The sequence below is a fragment of the Diadema setosum genome, chromosome 13, assembly GCF_964275005.1.
Source record: "Diadema setosum chromosome 13, eeDiaSeto1, whole genome shotgun sequence".
NCBI lineage: Eukaryota > Metazoa > Echinodermata > Echinoidea > Diadematoida > Diadematidae > Diadema > Diadema setosum.
In genome coordinates this window covers 36949968-36966811 of record NC_092697.1, presented here as the reverse complement: position 1 = coordinate 36966811, position 16844 = coordinate 36949968, and the positions used below count along the sequence as shown (strand labels likewise).

The following is a 16844-nucleotide window of genomic DNA, read 5'->3' as shown; positions in this document are numbered from 1 at the left end:
AACCAAATCTAAATCACATGTTCACTTTTGTCAGAAATATCTATTCAAATCGTCATGGATACAGGGGTTGGTACTCCTGTAATAAGCACCCTGTAAAATAGATTCAAAACATGTATACACTGTAGCTACACAAGACAGCCGAATAAAATGACAAATCATCAAAATTACAACAAAAATTCATCCGTGGTTAGTGAAACATTACAATTTGTACACATGTACATTACAACAGTATAAATGTGCTGTATTTCTCCATGGATGCATTCTGCTGTCCTGTTTGGAAAGAAATGCATGACAGTATCAAGATGTACCATTTCCATTCGTTTGGTACAATACACGCATCGTAACACATGCAATGTCAGACTATAAGTTAGGCATGGCAGATGACTTGAGGAGAGGTATTAGGAATGAAAGATTCACAGAAGAACTGGATATTAACTCTTGTTTAGGAACAATGAAAGAATGGGTGGTGATAAAAGGAAAACAGGTGCATGCAAGATTCAAACATTACACAAGTGGAATGCTAACTCTACTTTCGTTTGTTACAGTGAAAATGAATGCCATGTCTAGGCAAAATATGTTAATAAACACACAAAAAGAAAGATGATTATTGACAAATCTTCTTGGCTATGTTAGAATGATTTCACCATGAACAAAACTATCAACAAAAAGAGACCCTTAAATAGAAAGGCTTAGATGAAGACAGTACTGGTTAGAAATAAAGAGACAGAACCACTAAGTCTGAAAAGGCCAAAGAGTACACAGTACTTTTTACAGCATTAAATAGATATGGCATTATTGCCACCATATCAGTTGCAATAATGTCAAGTTCAGATTATTGCACGTCAGAAAAAAAAAAAGACTGATCATAGCAACCATCTTCGAGTTAAAGTGGTCCCCCTCCCCACACACACACACACACATAAACCTCCAACAGGTTGAATTTTCATGATACAGTAAGATCCTCAGTTTTTTTACCCCATTAAGAAAGTAGAGAAACAATGAAAATCATATTTTCAATGTATAGTTGCTATTCACTCATCATTTAGCCAATTGACCAAGCCCCATATAATGTTTTCTTTCTGTTTAGCTTTTAAACTTCCATACTGCATTTTTTTAAAAATCCTATTAGGCCCATTCATCTTGCAATCTAAAGGAGATCATAAAGATTGGATATTGAGCAACAGACATCTGTTCTGTGAATATCAATGAAAGGAAATGTACATGCATGGTACACAGACAGACGCAAAGACTTTGTGTCTGGAGACAAACATGGATGAGACTAAAAACCAAAAATAAATATGGTTGAAGGAGGAAGTATTTCAGACAAAGAGCTCAGATGTGTTAGATATCTAGAAGAATCGTGGTTGATACAGCAACACATGCAGTCAAAACCGAAAGGAAAATTTCATTTTTCATTAGTGAGCACAGCACAAGACAGGATATACACAGAGGAGTCTTTTGTTAGCAACAACTAGATGAAAGTGGGTGGGGCTGACTCAGAAGGGATGGAGGGGCGAGAGGACCACTTACTGGTGTGGAACGGGTGTATTTCAGTGATGAGGAGGTGGTACTGGTGGTGTAGTCGCCCGCGTTATGTCCTGTGCTATACTCTTTGCTAATCCGGACCGAGCTGTGGCAGAGGGCGCGGGCGGGGTCGGGTGGAGCGGTACAAAGAAGTTATTCCTTTGTTATTGACAAAGCTCTCACAAAAAAATGGTACGACAAGAATGACACCGACAAGATGACCAGAGACTCTTAGATTAGCTGGATGGTTTGCTGAAGAGCAATTAACAGTTTCAACAAGCAAAGGGATAGTCAAACACAAAACACCATATCTATATTTTAATTTCTTGACAGAAAAACACAAAAGTCTGATTCTTTGTTTGCAGGGAGTCACAAAAGGTAAGGAGGTAAAACTGGTTATAACTTTAGAAGATGACAAAAAATTTGCATATGACAAATAATAAATGTAGAATTTTATACACCATAACATTTTAATCACTGCTGTACACCGTATATACTGGTACTTATTACAAGCTTAAGAAAACCTGTCAGTTTTGTGTGAGTTGCATCAAACCATCCAATGTGCTACAGAACACATACATCCATCTGATTACTCTCTGTTAATGTGCTGAGACTTAACATGTTATTAAAAATTTCATGTTTTAAAATCAATTACAGAATAATGTGCAAAACGTGCATAGATAGGATGTAGACACAAAGTTGTTGGTTTTATTTTATAAGAATGTATTTATCAACACAACACTCATATTCAGAGGTCAAACTTGAACCACCACCACTGCATTCCCATTCAATCATCAAGGGTAACAGAACTGAAAATGCAATAAGGGAATGGACATGTCAATTTTTCCCACACCACACCAACCCACTATTAACAAGACTACCTGGAGTATTTTTCTTTCAGTGGTAAAGCCACTGATGACGCAGAAATTGAGAAACAGAAAGTTCTGAAAACAGAGTGTATGTTTCACCTCAATACAGAGCAGTGTGAGCGGATTGGTCATTGGGAAGAACCATGAAGAAAATATCACTTTGCTGAGCAGCTTGATCTGCTTTGCTTTGCAATGCTCTTTCAGCTATGTAAATGTACATTCTGTTCAAACTGCAATTATTTCATTGCAGGTGTTTTTCTTTTTTTTTATTATTACTATTAATGGCTGGTGCTGGTTGATAGCAGTGTGTAAATTGAAGCCAGAGGTGAATTTTTCCTTGCATTTATAAAGGTGTGTCAGGCTGAGTTCTGGAGTGCTAAGGTGGGAAAGCGCTGGACAGCATGAAGGCTGGGAATGAGTGCTGGATGGATGTGCATGTGTGTTTTGGGTTTGCAGCACAGTGTGTGAATGAACCTGGTGTTTGGTGACACTGTGCACCATGCCCCTGTGGAGCCGGGAAATGTGCAAACGCCGGGAAATGTGCAAACGCCTGGAAATGTGCAAACGTCTCGCCGGGAAATGTGCAAACGCCGGGAAATGTGCAAACGTCGTGCCGGGAAATGTGCAAATCTCTAAATTTCATCAACGGGAAATGTGCAAACGTGACGCCGGGAAATGTGCAAATGTTCAATTTTGCCGGGAAATGTGCAAAACGTCACCGGGAAATGTGCAAACCATTCATTTCACGTATATTATGTAGAGATGGAAGAGAAACTCTCAATCAAAGCTGCGCACGAACCATTACCATCTTTACCACCTGTCTTAGCGACCATCTGTCTTGGTTTTTTTTTTTATTACATTTTCAGCATTTTCTTGCAAACCCTACAACGAATTTTCACCAGATTTGGCAGATAACATCTTAATGGTGATATAATCGTAATTTGTCAAAATAAGCCCCCCCCCCCCCCCCACACACACACACACACCAGTCCTAAGGACGGGGGGGGGGGGAGTTGAAGCCTCAGAGTCCCTAAACGCTTGATTTTTTTTTCTTCATCTGCCGAACCGAAAAAGAGAGAGCTAATTAAATGAGTGCTATGAAGACATTAATGACTAAAATTTCATGTTTGATTATGGCGGACCCAGGGGTGCCCTGATCGGAGGTGAGGGGGAGGGGGGGTGGGAGGGGGTTAAAGCTTCACTTTTAACATCCCAAAAATCTGGATTTAAAAAAATATATATTTTTCTGTCAAACCGTAAAAGATAGAGCTAAGTTAGTGCTATGAAGACATTAATGTGATTAATGAATGAAATTTCATGTTTGATTATGGCCGATCAAGGGGTGCCCAGATCGGGGGGGGGGGGGGGGGGGGGAGGGGTGATGGTTAGAGGGGGATATTTTAGCATGTTCTTGAAATATTTATGAGGGATTTTCACCAAACTTGACAGATAGCAAGATTATGGTAATAGTTATGATCTTAATGATCAAATGATCAAATGAGCCCCCCCCCCCCCTTCCCCTCACCGCCGAAGGGGGGGGGGGGTGGGGCTGCGGGGCCAGGGTTGAAGTTTCAGCGTCCCCAAAACTCTGGAATTTTTTTTTTAATCTTCTTCTGTCAAACCGATAAAGATAGAGTTTAGTTAGTGCTATGAAGATACAGCGTTAATGAATGAAATTTCATGTTTGGTTATGGCGCGGATCAAGGGGTCTCCAGATCGAGGGGGTGAGGGCAAGGAGAGGAATTTTACACATTTTCAGCATCTTCTTGAAAAATCTACGACGGATTTTCACCAAAATTGGCAGATTGCCTCTTTACGGTGATATGCACTTAATTTGTTAAAATGAGCCCCCCTGCCATACACACACACACACACACACCGCTTAAGGACGGGGGGGGGGGGGGGGGGGGTGAAGCCTCGGAGTCCCTAAACTCAATTTTTATCTTCTTCTGTCAAACCGGAAAAGAGAGCTTAGTTAGTGCTATGAAGACATTAATGCCTGGAATGTTATTTCACGTTTGATTGTAGCGGATCGAGGGGTGTCCGTATGGGGGGGGGGGGGGGGGGGGAGGGGGTGAGGGGGAGGAGGGGGGATTTTCACATATTCTGCATCCTCTTGAGAAATCTTTGATGGATTTTCACCGAACGTGGGAGGTAGCATCTCTAGTGTGATAGAATCCCACTTTGTTCGAAGGGGCAACAAGTCCAAGTTGTTCCCCTTCCCCAAATCTAGGGATACGACCAGGGTAGCCCCCACGTCATTTAGTAAGCAGACGTGAAATGTCATCTATAGTATAGATCTACCTTCTAAAAATGTGACCCGCTACGACAAAAGGATCCGAAAGTCGGGGGAGGACAATTTTCTGAAAATGGCGTGACATTATTCCCCTACTCTTCTCCTTTAATTTCATATATGAATATGTGACAAATCCGCCTCCGCCGCACTTAGCATTAATTCATGAATTAACTTACCGTAACAGGCACCAGCACTCTATTAGCTCCATCATTTTTGTATAGGCTTTTTTTTTAAGCTGATATATGATTTTACTATCCGAGGGATGCGTCTTGAGTTTTCAGGAAAAAGACAAAAAATGTGAAAATTAAGCCTCCTTCCTACCCACTCCCCTTTTTGGGCATCCCTTCATCTGTCATAGTAAACTTGAACCTCCATAATGCATTAACTGTATTTACAGTACTATCACCATAAAGATGCTATCTGCCAAGTTTGGTGAAAATTCGTCATAGATTTTTCAAGAAGATGGAGAAAATTTTGAAAATTCCCCTCCTCCCCCTGGTTACAGCTCGTTATTCCGAAGGTTCGTTATTCCGAAGACTGGTTAATCCGTAATGAGCCTTCGGAATAACGAACATTCGGAATAACGCCACAAATTTTCAGATTAACGAACCCTTTTGCATGTTCGATTAACCCTAACTTACCTGGGCTATTTAGAGAGCTTGAATTCTTGGGGGGGGGGGGGGGGGGCATTATGCCCCCCTTCAGAATGATCTCGGCCGTTGATTGCGCGATCGCCGCAAAATTTTGCATGAAGATGAAGCCGGATGTAATCTACAAGATTGTTTAGTTAAAGTTTAAAAAAAAAATTGCATTTTCTATTTTAGATGTATGTTACAGTACAATGGGTCAGCTACTCACAAGGGCTTTTCCTTTCTTGCTGCTTCCCCCACCAATGGCATTGTCTTTGTATGTAGTCATACCGCCACATTATTTCTAATTGTATGTCCTATGTCTTATGAATTTGTTCTCTTTTGTATCTCATTTTGTACATTCATGCTTTTATTGTTTGCTCTGTATATTTTTAATGCTTGGTGCAAAATAAACTAAACTGAAACTGAAACTGAGATAAATTAATTATGCAAATATAAACAAAAAACCACATTTTCGTCTGTAATTGGCTTATAAAAGCTTATGGAATGCTGGTTTTTGGTGTAAATATTCCTAGTGACATTTCAAATATTTACGCACTAAAAAAATCAGTATCAAAATTAATTTCTTATGTTTTTTTATTGTTTTATCAAATTTTTATATATTTCCTTGTTTTTTCGAACTTTTGTTTTTGCAGTTTCTTTCAGCAGAATTTGTCATACAAATTTTTTGAAGCATAGTTATATTAAAAGAAATTGATTTCAGCCATTAAAATTAAAAATATGAATTTTTATATGAATTAATTGAAAAAACACAATTTGTATTGACTTTGTACACAAAATCACGTTTTTGAGAAATTTTGGGGTTGACAAACATTTTTTGAAGGGGCGTGGCTTCGGAACGGTATGCCCGGGCGCGACAAATTTGGTCTCAAAAGTTGTGCGAGACTTGAAATTAAAAAGTCAGCTAGCGGCGCAGTCAAAAAAATTTGCGCGCCGGAATGGTCGCGGAATTCGTCGGGTAAGTTAGGGTTAACGAACCTCTAGGTAGGGGGACTTTGCGTGTTTCAGATTAACGACCCTTCGGAATAACGAACCTTCGCAATAACGAACCTTCCCATTAACGAACAGCACCCCCTCCCCCTCACCCTCACCTACCCCCGATAAGAGCACCCCGAGACCCGCCATAATCAAACATGAGATTACGGTCATTAATGTCTTTACAGCACTAACATTTTCGGTTCGACAGAAGTTAAAAAAAAAAAAAAAAAAAAAAAAAAAAAAAAAAAAAAAAAAATCAAGAGAATAGAGACTCTGAGGGTTCACCCCCCCCCCCCTCTCGTCGGCGGGGGGGGGGGGGGGGGGGGATTTCAATTCAACAAATTAAGATCGAATCACCATAAATTATACTATCTGCCAAGTTTGGTGAAAATCCTTCATAGATTTTACAAAGACTATGCAGAAAATGTGGAAAATCCCCTTCCTCCCCCTCACACCCCTTATCAGGGCACTCCTGCCCCGTCATAATCAAACCTGAAATTTTAGAAACGATATTGTCTTCATATAACGTAGATCCATATGCTTCGGTTCAACAGAAGAAGATTAAAAATTCCAGAGTTTAGGGACCTGAAACTTCAACTCCTCCTCCCCCCCCCCCCTTGGCGGTGCTGGGGGTGGGGCTCATTTTACCATATAAGATCATATCACCGTAAAGATGGTATCTGCCAAGTTTGGTGAAAATCCTTCTTGAGATTTATCAAGAAGATGCAGTAAATATTGACAATCCCCCTCCTCTCCATTACTTCCCTCCCCCACCCCCAATCAGGGCACCCCTGGATCCACATAATCAAACATGAAATTTCAGTCATTAATGTTCTCAAAGCACTTACTTAGCTCTATCTTTTTTCTTTTTTTTTTTTGTTCGACAGAAAAAGATTTTTTAAAAATCCAGAGTTTAGGGACTCTGAGGCTTCAACTCTCCTCCCTTTTCGGCCGGGGGGGGGGGGGGGGGGGGGGATTGGGGGCCAATTTCAATTAATATGATTATTTCAATTTCAATTAATATTCAATATGAATTCACCGTAATGAGGCTATCTGACAAGTTTAGTGAAAATCTGTCCTAGACTTTTCAAGAAGATACTGACAATGTAGAACATTCCTCTCCTCCCCTCATCACCCCCCCCCCCCCCCCCGCGATCCGGACGCCTCTGGATCCGTCATAATCAAACATGCAATTTCAGTCATTAATGTCTTCATAGCACTAGTTTACTTTAGGGACTCTGATGCTTCAATTTGAAGACTCCTCCCCACTTATGGCCCCGTGCCCTGCATCCCTGGATCTGCCATTAAACGTGAACTCCTGTCATCAATATCTTTAAAGAACCAACCTAGCTCATTCTTATTTGGTTATATAGAAGAATTTTGATAATACCGTAGTTCTGGGACTTTGAGGCCCCCTCCCCTTTTTCGGGGGGGGGGGGGGGGGGGGTGGCTACTATATAAACAAATTGAGATCCCATTGCCATAATCGTACTACCTACCAATTTTGTTTAAAATCTGTCAAGGATTTCATTAAGAAAATCTATAATGGCGGAAGTTCATGGGCAGTTCTGATGTGGAGTTTATCTACTATCTTTATACACAATATCGCTAAAGTAAATGATTTGCACATTTCCCCGGCGACGTTTTGCACATTTCCCGGCAAAATTGAACTTTTGCACATTTCCCGGCGTCACGTTTGCACATTTCCCGTTGATGAAATTTGCACATTTCCCGGCGAGACGTTTGCACATTTCCCGGCGTTTGCACATTTCCTGGCAAGACGTTTGCACATTTCCCGGCGTTTGCACATTTCCCGGCGAGACGTTTGCACAATTCCCGGCGTTTGCACATTTCCCGGCGTTTGCACATTTCCCGGCTCCACAGCCCCCAAGGTGTGTTTGACCAGTGTCTGCATTCATACAAATTTGTTTGCCTTGTTTTCCTTTTATCTACTAAGAGTCAGACTGGAAGACCTCCAAACTTTTCTTTCCATCTCTTTGTTACTACTGTAAAAGTGGATATTTTCGCGCGACTAATTTTCGCGCTAGGCCGGGTCAGAAGAGTTTCGCGTGTTTTTAATTCCGCGGAATCAAGACATCACGCACAGGAACGTATGGCAAGCAAAAATATTCGCGTGTTTTTATTTTCGCGCTAGTTTCTGGTTGCGCGAAATGCGCGAAAATTTCAACACCGCGAAAATTTCCACTTTTACAGTACTTGCTAACTTGCACATTGCAACTGATTGACAAGTTGCTGTTCTACAACATTGATAAGCACTGATTATTCATTGTTCATTGTAATAGCCGTGATAAAAATCATGGACATCAGACTTGAGTATGTGCTAGAGTACATATGGCCATGATTTTTATCACGGCTATTGCTCTTCACACTGAATTATTGGTGTGTATTTACATCAATGAAGGGTAGTTTGTCAATCAGCTGCAATAAAACAACTCAATGCAAGAAAGATTAATTTGAATAACTTGGACTTTTTGAAAAGCATATGGCATGGAGCCATAGAACCCCCCCCCCCCATAGTCTCTCAATACCCCCTCCCTCCTCCCCTCCCTCCTCCCCTCCCCTTGTTAGATAATAATCATAATGCCATCAATATCTTGTCAGATTGATATTCATAACTGGAAGCATCTGCTGATACCATATTTTTCTCTTCCCTTACCTTTTGAGAGCGGAGTTTGAAGCCGCAGAATGCCTGGTTGAACGCCGCACACTGGACACGTGGGTGGACGGGATGGCCTTGGAAGATTTGGCAGGAGAGGTCGCAGAGGTCGTGGCCGAGGAAATCCTGGATAAGTTGTGAAAAGATGAAGACAAATGATTTGTAAGAAATTGTTTGACTTCTTTCTAAAGGCAAGGAGGAGGAATCTACAGATTCTCTAGAACACATTCCATCACAGATTCCATTCTATTGTACAAAGAAAACTGTCTCTCTGCAACAGCTCATTTCGATTTCATTGGTATTTTTCAAGTTGATATCAATGCTTATATGCACATTCTTTGTGACAGTTTATCTAAACTGCTTACAGCTTGTGCTCACAGGTTAATATCTGTAGCCTAAAACACTTTCTCTGTTCCCTCCATGAATTCTTCAGTAGCCTGAATCACTTTGTTTGTTTGTTTTTTAAATTAAAAAATGTTAACATATTTATTATAAACATGTAAACCTTTTTCACACTTAGCCAGCCAATAGTATATGAACAATGAGACTTCAGTCAGGTGGAATTAGTGGTAAAATATTCTGCTAAGAATGCATAGTTCTTACCAAAGTTCTTATCTTTGGCATTTCTTTTTAAAAGGCAGTATCAACTACACTATCACGACGATGACAGATTGATAAATATACGCATAAATACGGATATATCTTTCTTTCAATGAGAATAGTCAACATATTAAGAGTATTGTCAATTCTTAATGGCGATTCGATAATGATATGTATAAATATGCATGCATTTATCCATCTACTTTACCTATGACAAATAAAAACAATGATCTGTGCACAGAATGACACAATGCTCAACAAATGAGAAAAATTATTTATTACCATATATGTGAGTGGAATTGTTAGAAATGGCAAGAGATGACAGAGTAAGTTATCTCTAGAAAGAGGCCATCTTTAGGTTTAAATTAAGTGCAAAAACAAAACAAAACATGCTTTGATTGCTGGAATACATATTTGCTTCATGCAAGAATTTGAACCAACGCTAGAGCTTAGAGCTTGCATCACATTGATGTCACAATTTAATTCTTCTTTTTTTACATCAAGATTACTAGAAGTGAACACACACAAACACACAATTACAAAATAGAAGCAATGCTATCTTTGCCAACTTTAAGCCGCTTTTGCATGCAGCATTTTTTCTTTGCTGTTGTGGATTACATTTAAAAAAGGATAACCTGCATGTAAATTTTCCCCTCCTAACTCACACAGACACAGAAACAGCTCTTCTATCTCATAAGCTGAAATCAAACACTCAGAGACCTTTCTTGTTAAGGTGTTCCTTTATCAGGTTTATACCCAGTGTATGACGCCCAATAAGTATTGTCTCCTTCACGCCCCCCAAAAGAAAATAAATAAATACATGAATAAATAAATGAATAAACAAATAAATAAATGAATAAATAAATGAATAAATAAACAAATAAACAAATGTATATCTGAGAATCCACAACCACAACTGAAATTTCCCCCCAAAATTGTTCTCACCTACATTTTCCCTAAGATAAGAGGATAATTTTCTTTGGGAAAGATTAACTGTCACAATAGTTAATTTCTAATAGTATTAGAGGCCTTCAGAACATTAGATAAACTGGATAGAACTATGTTGTACTATCCTTGGAGACGTTGCTTTTCCCTGTCTGCATTACCTCAAACTTATCTTAAAATGGGTCAAATCACTATATCTATTGGTCAACTGACCTCTATTCCTGCTCCTGCACAACCCATAATAAAGATAGATAAACATAATACTGTATACGCTGTTTTCATGTACAGATATTTTCGCGAATAACGAGGTCATAGACATTTTCGCGAGATGTTGTTTTCGCGAATCGACGCTGACCTTTACATTAGTGCTCTATTAACAAAGCACATGTAGACATTTTCACGTGTTGTTAAATTCGCAATCCAACTGTGATTCGCGAAATTCGCAAAAATTAAACCCTTACGAAAATAACAGCTTATACAGTAGATGATTTATAAAGAAGACCAGTCTGACAACCAGTAGATTTTGTATATGTTATCCCCAATCAGGCTGGGCTCTTTTGGCTACGCTAAATCAGGGGAAAGGAAGATACCCTCCCCCTCCCACCCCCCCACCCCCGCCCTTTTAGGGAACTGTAAAAGTGGATATCTTCGCGCGACTAATTTTTTTGCGCTTAGCCGGGTAAAGGAAGAGTTTCGCGTGTTCTTAATTCCGCGGAATCAAGACATCACGCACAGGAACGTATGGCAAGCAAAAATATTTGCGTGCTTTTATTTTCGCGCTAGTTTCTGGTAGCGCGAAATGCGCGAAAATTTCAACACCATGAAAATTTCCACTTTTACAGTAAATGGTACAGAAACAATCCAAACTGTTTTTCTGGTGACAATATATAATTTTGCTCCCCTTTAATCTAAAAGATGTCAATAATGTGTAGAGAGAAGAGTAATGCAAACCACAATGAAATGCATACACAAACAACAGAGCTTACACAAACAATGAAGGCTCAAAAAGCAACATGCTCTAATATGAAGCAGCAAACTTCTACAACTTGCACAGCAACCAACAATTTTGGCCCTTTGTAGCATACCACAGCAGAATCTAGACGTGACAATCCAAACACTCATTCTTACTTTTTACTACTTGCTTTGCTCCTGTTGCCATGACGACATCATCGTTCAGAAGGGGGAAGCAGGGGTATAAGTAATGTAAAGGTGATACAATGAGGGGTGTGTGGTGTATGTTGGCAGGTATGTAAAGTCAACAAGGGGACAAAGGTTTTAGGGTAGGTTTGGGGATTAACAAATAGTGAAAGGCATGGTTGAGGAATGGGGGAGGGGGTAAGAAAAAAATAATAATGTTACGCCATTTGCAAAACCATTTCCAGACAAATATTACTTGATAATTACTGTTCACGGACGCCAATTGAGGCAACGGTCATGAAACTAGGTAACAAGAATTAAGAACTAACTCAAATCCACATATTGTACCATTTCTTGTTAATGTTTCTTGTTCATAATGAGCAAATAGGGCGATACTGATATTTACTACGCATACTGCTAGTACGTTGTGATGTCAGAAACATAGTTCACTGGAAACAGAACACTGTGTGACATGGAAACATGTCTGTGGATTTAAAAGTGGCTAGCAATAACTTACTTACTGTGCCTGCCTTTTGCCATGAAAGAAAAATGCAATATTGTCAAAAGGGAAACTGTCTATTGTAAATTCTAATACACTGATTAGCGCTAGACTACATTCAAATAATTCCAAACCCAGAGTAAAGTTAATCATTAGTTTATATTAGGACTGGATATTGTACAATTCAATTCACATCACACACTTGCATTCCAACAAAGGGGGATTACAAGTAACCTATGGGTGACTAATGACAGATCTCAAATACATCAAAGGCATGCTTGAAATTTTATTGTCACTTTGGAGTAGTGAAAGTAGCAGACATTATTTCTTCAAGTGTACAGAAACAATCATCCTCTGCATCAAAATCTCTATTAAATGCAAGAAAGAGAGTATATAATATGTTTACAGTATACAAAATGCATAAATTTATATTGTAAACACTATGCACACACTTGCATGCTACTCTTAATACGCACTCAACAATAAGACTAACATAACATTCTCCTGTTCATCATTCAAAGTTACTCATTTCTTTCTTTACTGTCTGTTTGGAAACACAGAAGCCAAACTCAGATCCAACTAAGAGTAAATCTGAAGGGACAAGATTCTTACAGTCAATTCCCAGGATCCCAAATTACATCATGCAAGAATTTGATAGATTTAGATTATACACCACATATATCAATATCTTTACATACTTGAATAAAGGAAGCTAAACAAAAATGTACATTCTGTCCAATTACAAAATTAGTGGATTATCAGAATATCCCTTTTTTTTTTTTTACTTGTCACAAAACCTCCATTATCACTTCTTTACAAAAGAAATATATAAACAAGATATTTTCTACTTTTAGTGATAAATCCTCCACAAGCTTTATAAGATATAAAATGTCGTTTTTAGTAGAGATGCCGACTTCTCTACGTCTCCTTTCTTTGTTCCATTATTGCATTGCTTTGTTTTGTTTTGTTTTGGCGTGTGTGTCTGTCTGTCTGTCTGTAAGTGTGTGTAAAGGGCTCTTTCTTTGTACAATGGCATATTGAGTGATCGTTTCTGCTCAATGCTAACATGTCTTTATAAATGTTTGTTTGCCTTCCTGTATGACATCATGTCTGAAATGAATTGAGACATTTTTCTAGGAAGAGTAGTGCAGAAACTCATTTGAGATTTTAGGTCCCTTTCATTTCATCCATAACCCTGTCCTACTCAGAATGAAGTCTAATGACACCTTGAGCTGGGAAGTAGACAGAACGGGTGCTGAGCTGATGGAGATGTACCACATTAACCTAGCACATCCATTACCACTGTGCTTACAAGTGGTTGTTAAGTCTTTAGTAGATGGTATAACTACCTTGTTAACGACATCATTAATGGTTATTAAAGGACAAGTTCTCCTTCATAAACATAAGGATTGAGAGAATGCAGCAATATTAGTAGAACACATCAGTGAAAAATTGAGGAAAATTGAACAATCGATGCAAAAGTTATGAATTTTTAAAATTTTTGTGTTGGAACCGCTGGATGAGGAGACTACTAAGGCTCGTGATGTCATATGAGTACAACAGTATAAAGAAAATGTAAAGAAAAATCAACATATTTTCACTTTTTTCGCATAATAAAAGAGCACTTGACTTGCCTCTTTCTAAGGACAATGGGAATAATATTACCCATAACATATGTCAGTAACGAGTCAAGGGAATGTGTACTTTTTTCAAAAGATGAAATTTTGTGAAATTCTCTATATTTTCTTCATATTGTACGCATATGACATCATACACTGCAGTAGTCTTCTCATCCAGCGGTGACTGCACAAAAACTTCAAAAATTAATAACTTTTGAACGGATTATCCGATTTTTCCTCAAACTTTCAATGCTGTGTTCTACTACTATTGCTACATTCTCTCAATCCTTATGTTAATGAAGGTGAACTTGTCCTTTAATATCCACTACTTTGCCCATCAGGAGTGATCTCCATTACTAGACATCTACTAGTACTATTATGCTGAAAATTTACTCTTAAGGGTAATTCTATTCAGAACTCTGCTAAAATTACAAATGGACTTTCACAATATTACACTGTTTCTCTTCACAGACAGCCAAATGTTACAACAGTCAGTTGAGCATAGATAAAATTTCTCACAAATAGCAGTTTGGCCTGTTAGCAAGTTTGATCGAACTTTTATTCTGCATTTTGTCATTATCATTGTGCCACTGAAATAAGAAAACACAGAGGCTGGCAGCAGTTTATCACTCTACTACATCAAGACTATAAATACCAATCAACACTTGCTGATTAATTTTCAGTGAGTGTGGTGAGTTAAGAGAGTAAGGGTCAGTAATGTGTTGTGTGACAGAATACTTCAAGATGCAAACACGAAGAATTATTTCCAAACACTTGAGATGCAAAATACAATACCTCAGAAAAGTGCGCAGAACTTGAGGACTGTTATCAAAATCAAATATTTTGTTCAAAATAGAAAAAAAAAAATAACAACAGCAAATCAAAGCATGATTTCACAAAGTTCAATTTATGAGTTTTCTGAATACTTTGTGCTGCCATAGGGCATAAATATAACAGAGTGAGCGTTGCAAAAGATGCGAGTACACAGAAAGAAAAATAACAATATCAGCAATTGTAATGAATTTGAATTGAAGAATTGATGTAAAGTAATAAGAGAGTAATAACTGCTATTAGACATAGGTAATGACCTTACAGAAACCAAAAGCATCAAAAATAAAATTGGATGCTATCATTAAACGTCAAATTCCCAACAGCCCATTAACAACCGGCCATCAAATCGAATTAGAAACTGGCCACCAAATCGAATTAGAAACATGTGCAACACACAAATCAGTTTACACAAGGAATATTGTGAGAATTATTCACATCTTGTGGCTTGAAGTGTTATTCCTGGAGTATCTTCCTCACATAAAGAAAGAACATTTGGTGAACAATGAGCAATACACACAAGGCAAAAAAAAAAAATAACAATAATAAGTTGTCCCTTTTCCCCAGGTGCACAGCACTATCAAAACTGTCATGTGCTAAACTCATTTTTAAAACTGTTATTAAGCAAATAAATGTGCAGCCACACTTTTCTTGGTCCTAAGACTGAAAGCCTTTTTTTTTTCCTTCTTCTTTTTTTTTTTTTTTTTTTTAATGGATGCATAATGACACATTTTCCATCAATATCTCTGAAAATTATCAGGATTTTGTCTTCTCATACAGTTTCATCATTTTTTTTTCTGTGATTAGTGGGCAGCACTTAATCATAAAGACGCATGATCATTAAGTGCCAAACACTGCATGGTGCAGTAAATGACTGGTGTCACTCAAATGGAATTCTGCATCTTCAGGGCAGACAGCAAATCAAAATCACACCAACAAAGTTTCAATGTACTCAGCCAGACACTTTACACCGGGTAGGCCTGACTACTGACCAACAAATCAATACTAACCTGATGGGCTGCGTGGTTGACCTTGTGTGGATTTTACCGTCCTCCATCCTGGGGAAAAAAAAAACCAACATGGATGGAACAATTGAGAGGCTTGTAGTATTCAGTTGTGATGAGACACTGCCACTGCAGGAAGCACAAGCCATGGCAGACAAAATCAGAGTAATTAATAAAGTAATGAGAGTAAAAGACTGGGCTTGATATGGTAGTGAGAGATAATGAATGGACTTGAAGGTATTTATCAATGAGATTTGGGGGCACACACAAGCTCAGACACAGATAAAGGTGAAAAAGTACATTAATTTCTCTTAACTTAACAGACACAAACTAATCTCTTTTGGGCTGTTCTCGGAAATATTCTGACATCACAACACTAAGTCCTGTCATACTGAATGGCAATCACATAAAAAAAAAAATAAAAGCATTTTAAAATCTTGCCTAACCTTTCAAAACAAAATCTAAGACACTATTCACACGATATGAGCCAAAAAGTGCAGACACAATATGTCTATTCAAGGCTATCTACATTTTGGTGACTTCATCTCGGACCTCACATTTTCATTAACCAGAAATATCCATACTACTTCAAAAGACCTACGTACCATATACAGCCTCTCGGTTCTTGTCAGCACATTATGCATGATATTTCAGTATTTTGTAAATTGTTTTTCAGTATCACTGGGCTGAAATCGAACAAACTAAACCATTGGAGGGGACTGTGTATACTCCTAACATCTAGAACACTGAAACATGCTACTCATGCTTGTAGAATCAAATGCCACTGTATCCTTGCGTGAACAATACACATTTACACTATCACAATAAAAAATGCGATCAAAAATTGTGGGAGCAAGTCAATATTAATTTCTTATTGCCAAAAGATTCTATTATAGAAAAAAAAAAAAACAAATACCCTTTGATTTTTAGTTCCAATCCATGCTGTCATGTTGCCATATTTCATTTCTTTCTCTTATTCGTTTCCCTATAACAGTTCTTCTGAGGTGTCTGAGCATGTTGGCGTACTCACTGTCACTATATTCAAGGTTATAATTACAAATTATATAATTACCATCATCATTACTACTACCATTATCATTTTCATTATCATTCTCATTATCATTATCGCCATACTGTAAACATGGACATTTCAGTGCGTGGGAATTTTTCGTTCTGGGTCAGGTAAGATAAAGATTGGAGTGTTTTTAATTTCGTGGA

General features: G+C 38.3%; 1 protein-coding gene across 6 annotated transcripts in view; it reads right to left on the bottom strand.

Annotated features, from left to right (window-relative positions):
- The window catches only part of LOC140236812 (dual specificity protein phosphatase CDC14A-like), an 82515-nt gene that overhangs the window by 13768 nt on the left and 51903 nt on the right, over positions 1–16844 (bottom strand). For 2 of the 6 annotated variants that reach the window (XM_072316745.1, XM_072316747.1), the window contains 4 exons: positions 15633–15680; positions 11668–11688; positions 8995–9120; positions 1531–1630 (listed from right to left, as the gene is read on the bottom strand). In XM_072316745.1, the coding sequence (XP_072172846.1) occupies positions 1531–1630; positions 8995–9120; positions 11668–11688; positions 15633–15680 (295 nt within the window). The remainder of the gene's footprint in view (positions 1–1530; positions 1631–8994; positions 9121–11667; positions 11689–15632; positions 15681–16844) is intronic. The other 4 variants (XM_072316746.1, XM_072316748.1, XM_072316749.1 and 1 more) reach the window with 3 other exon arrangements.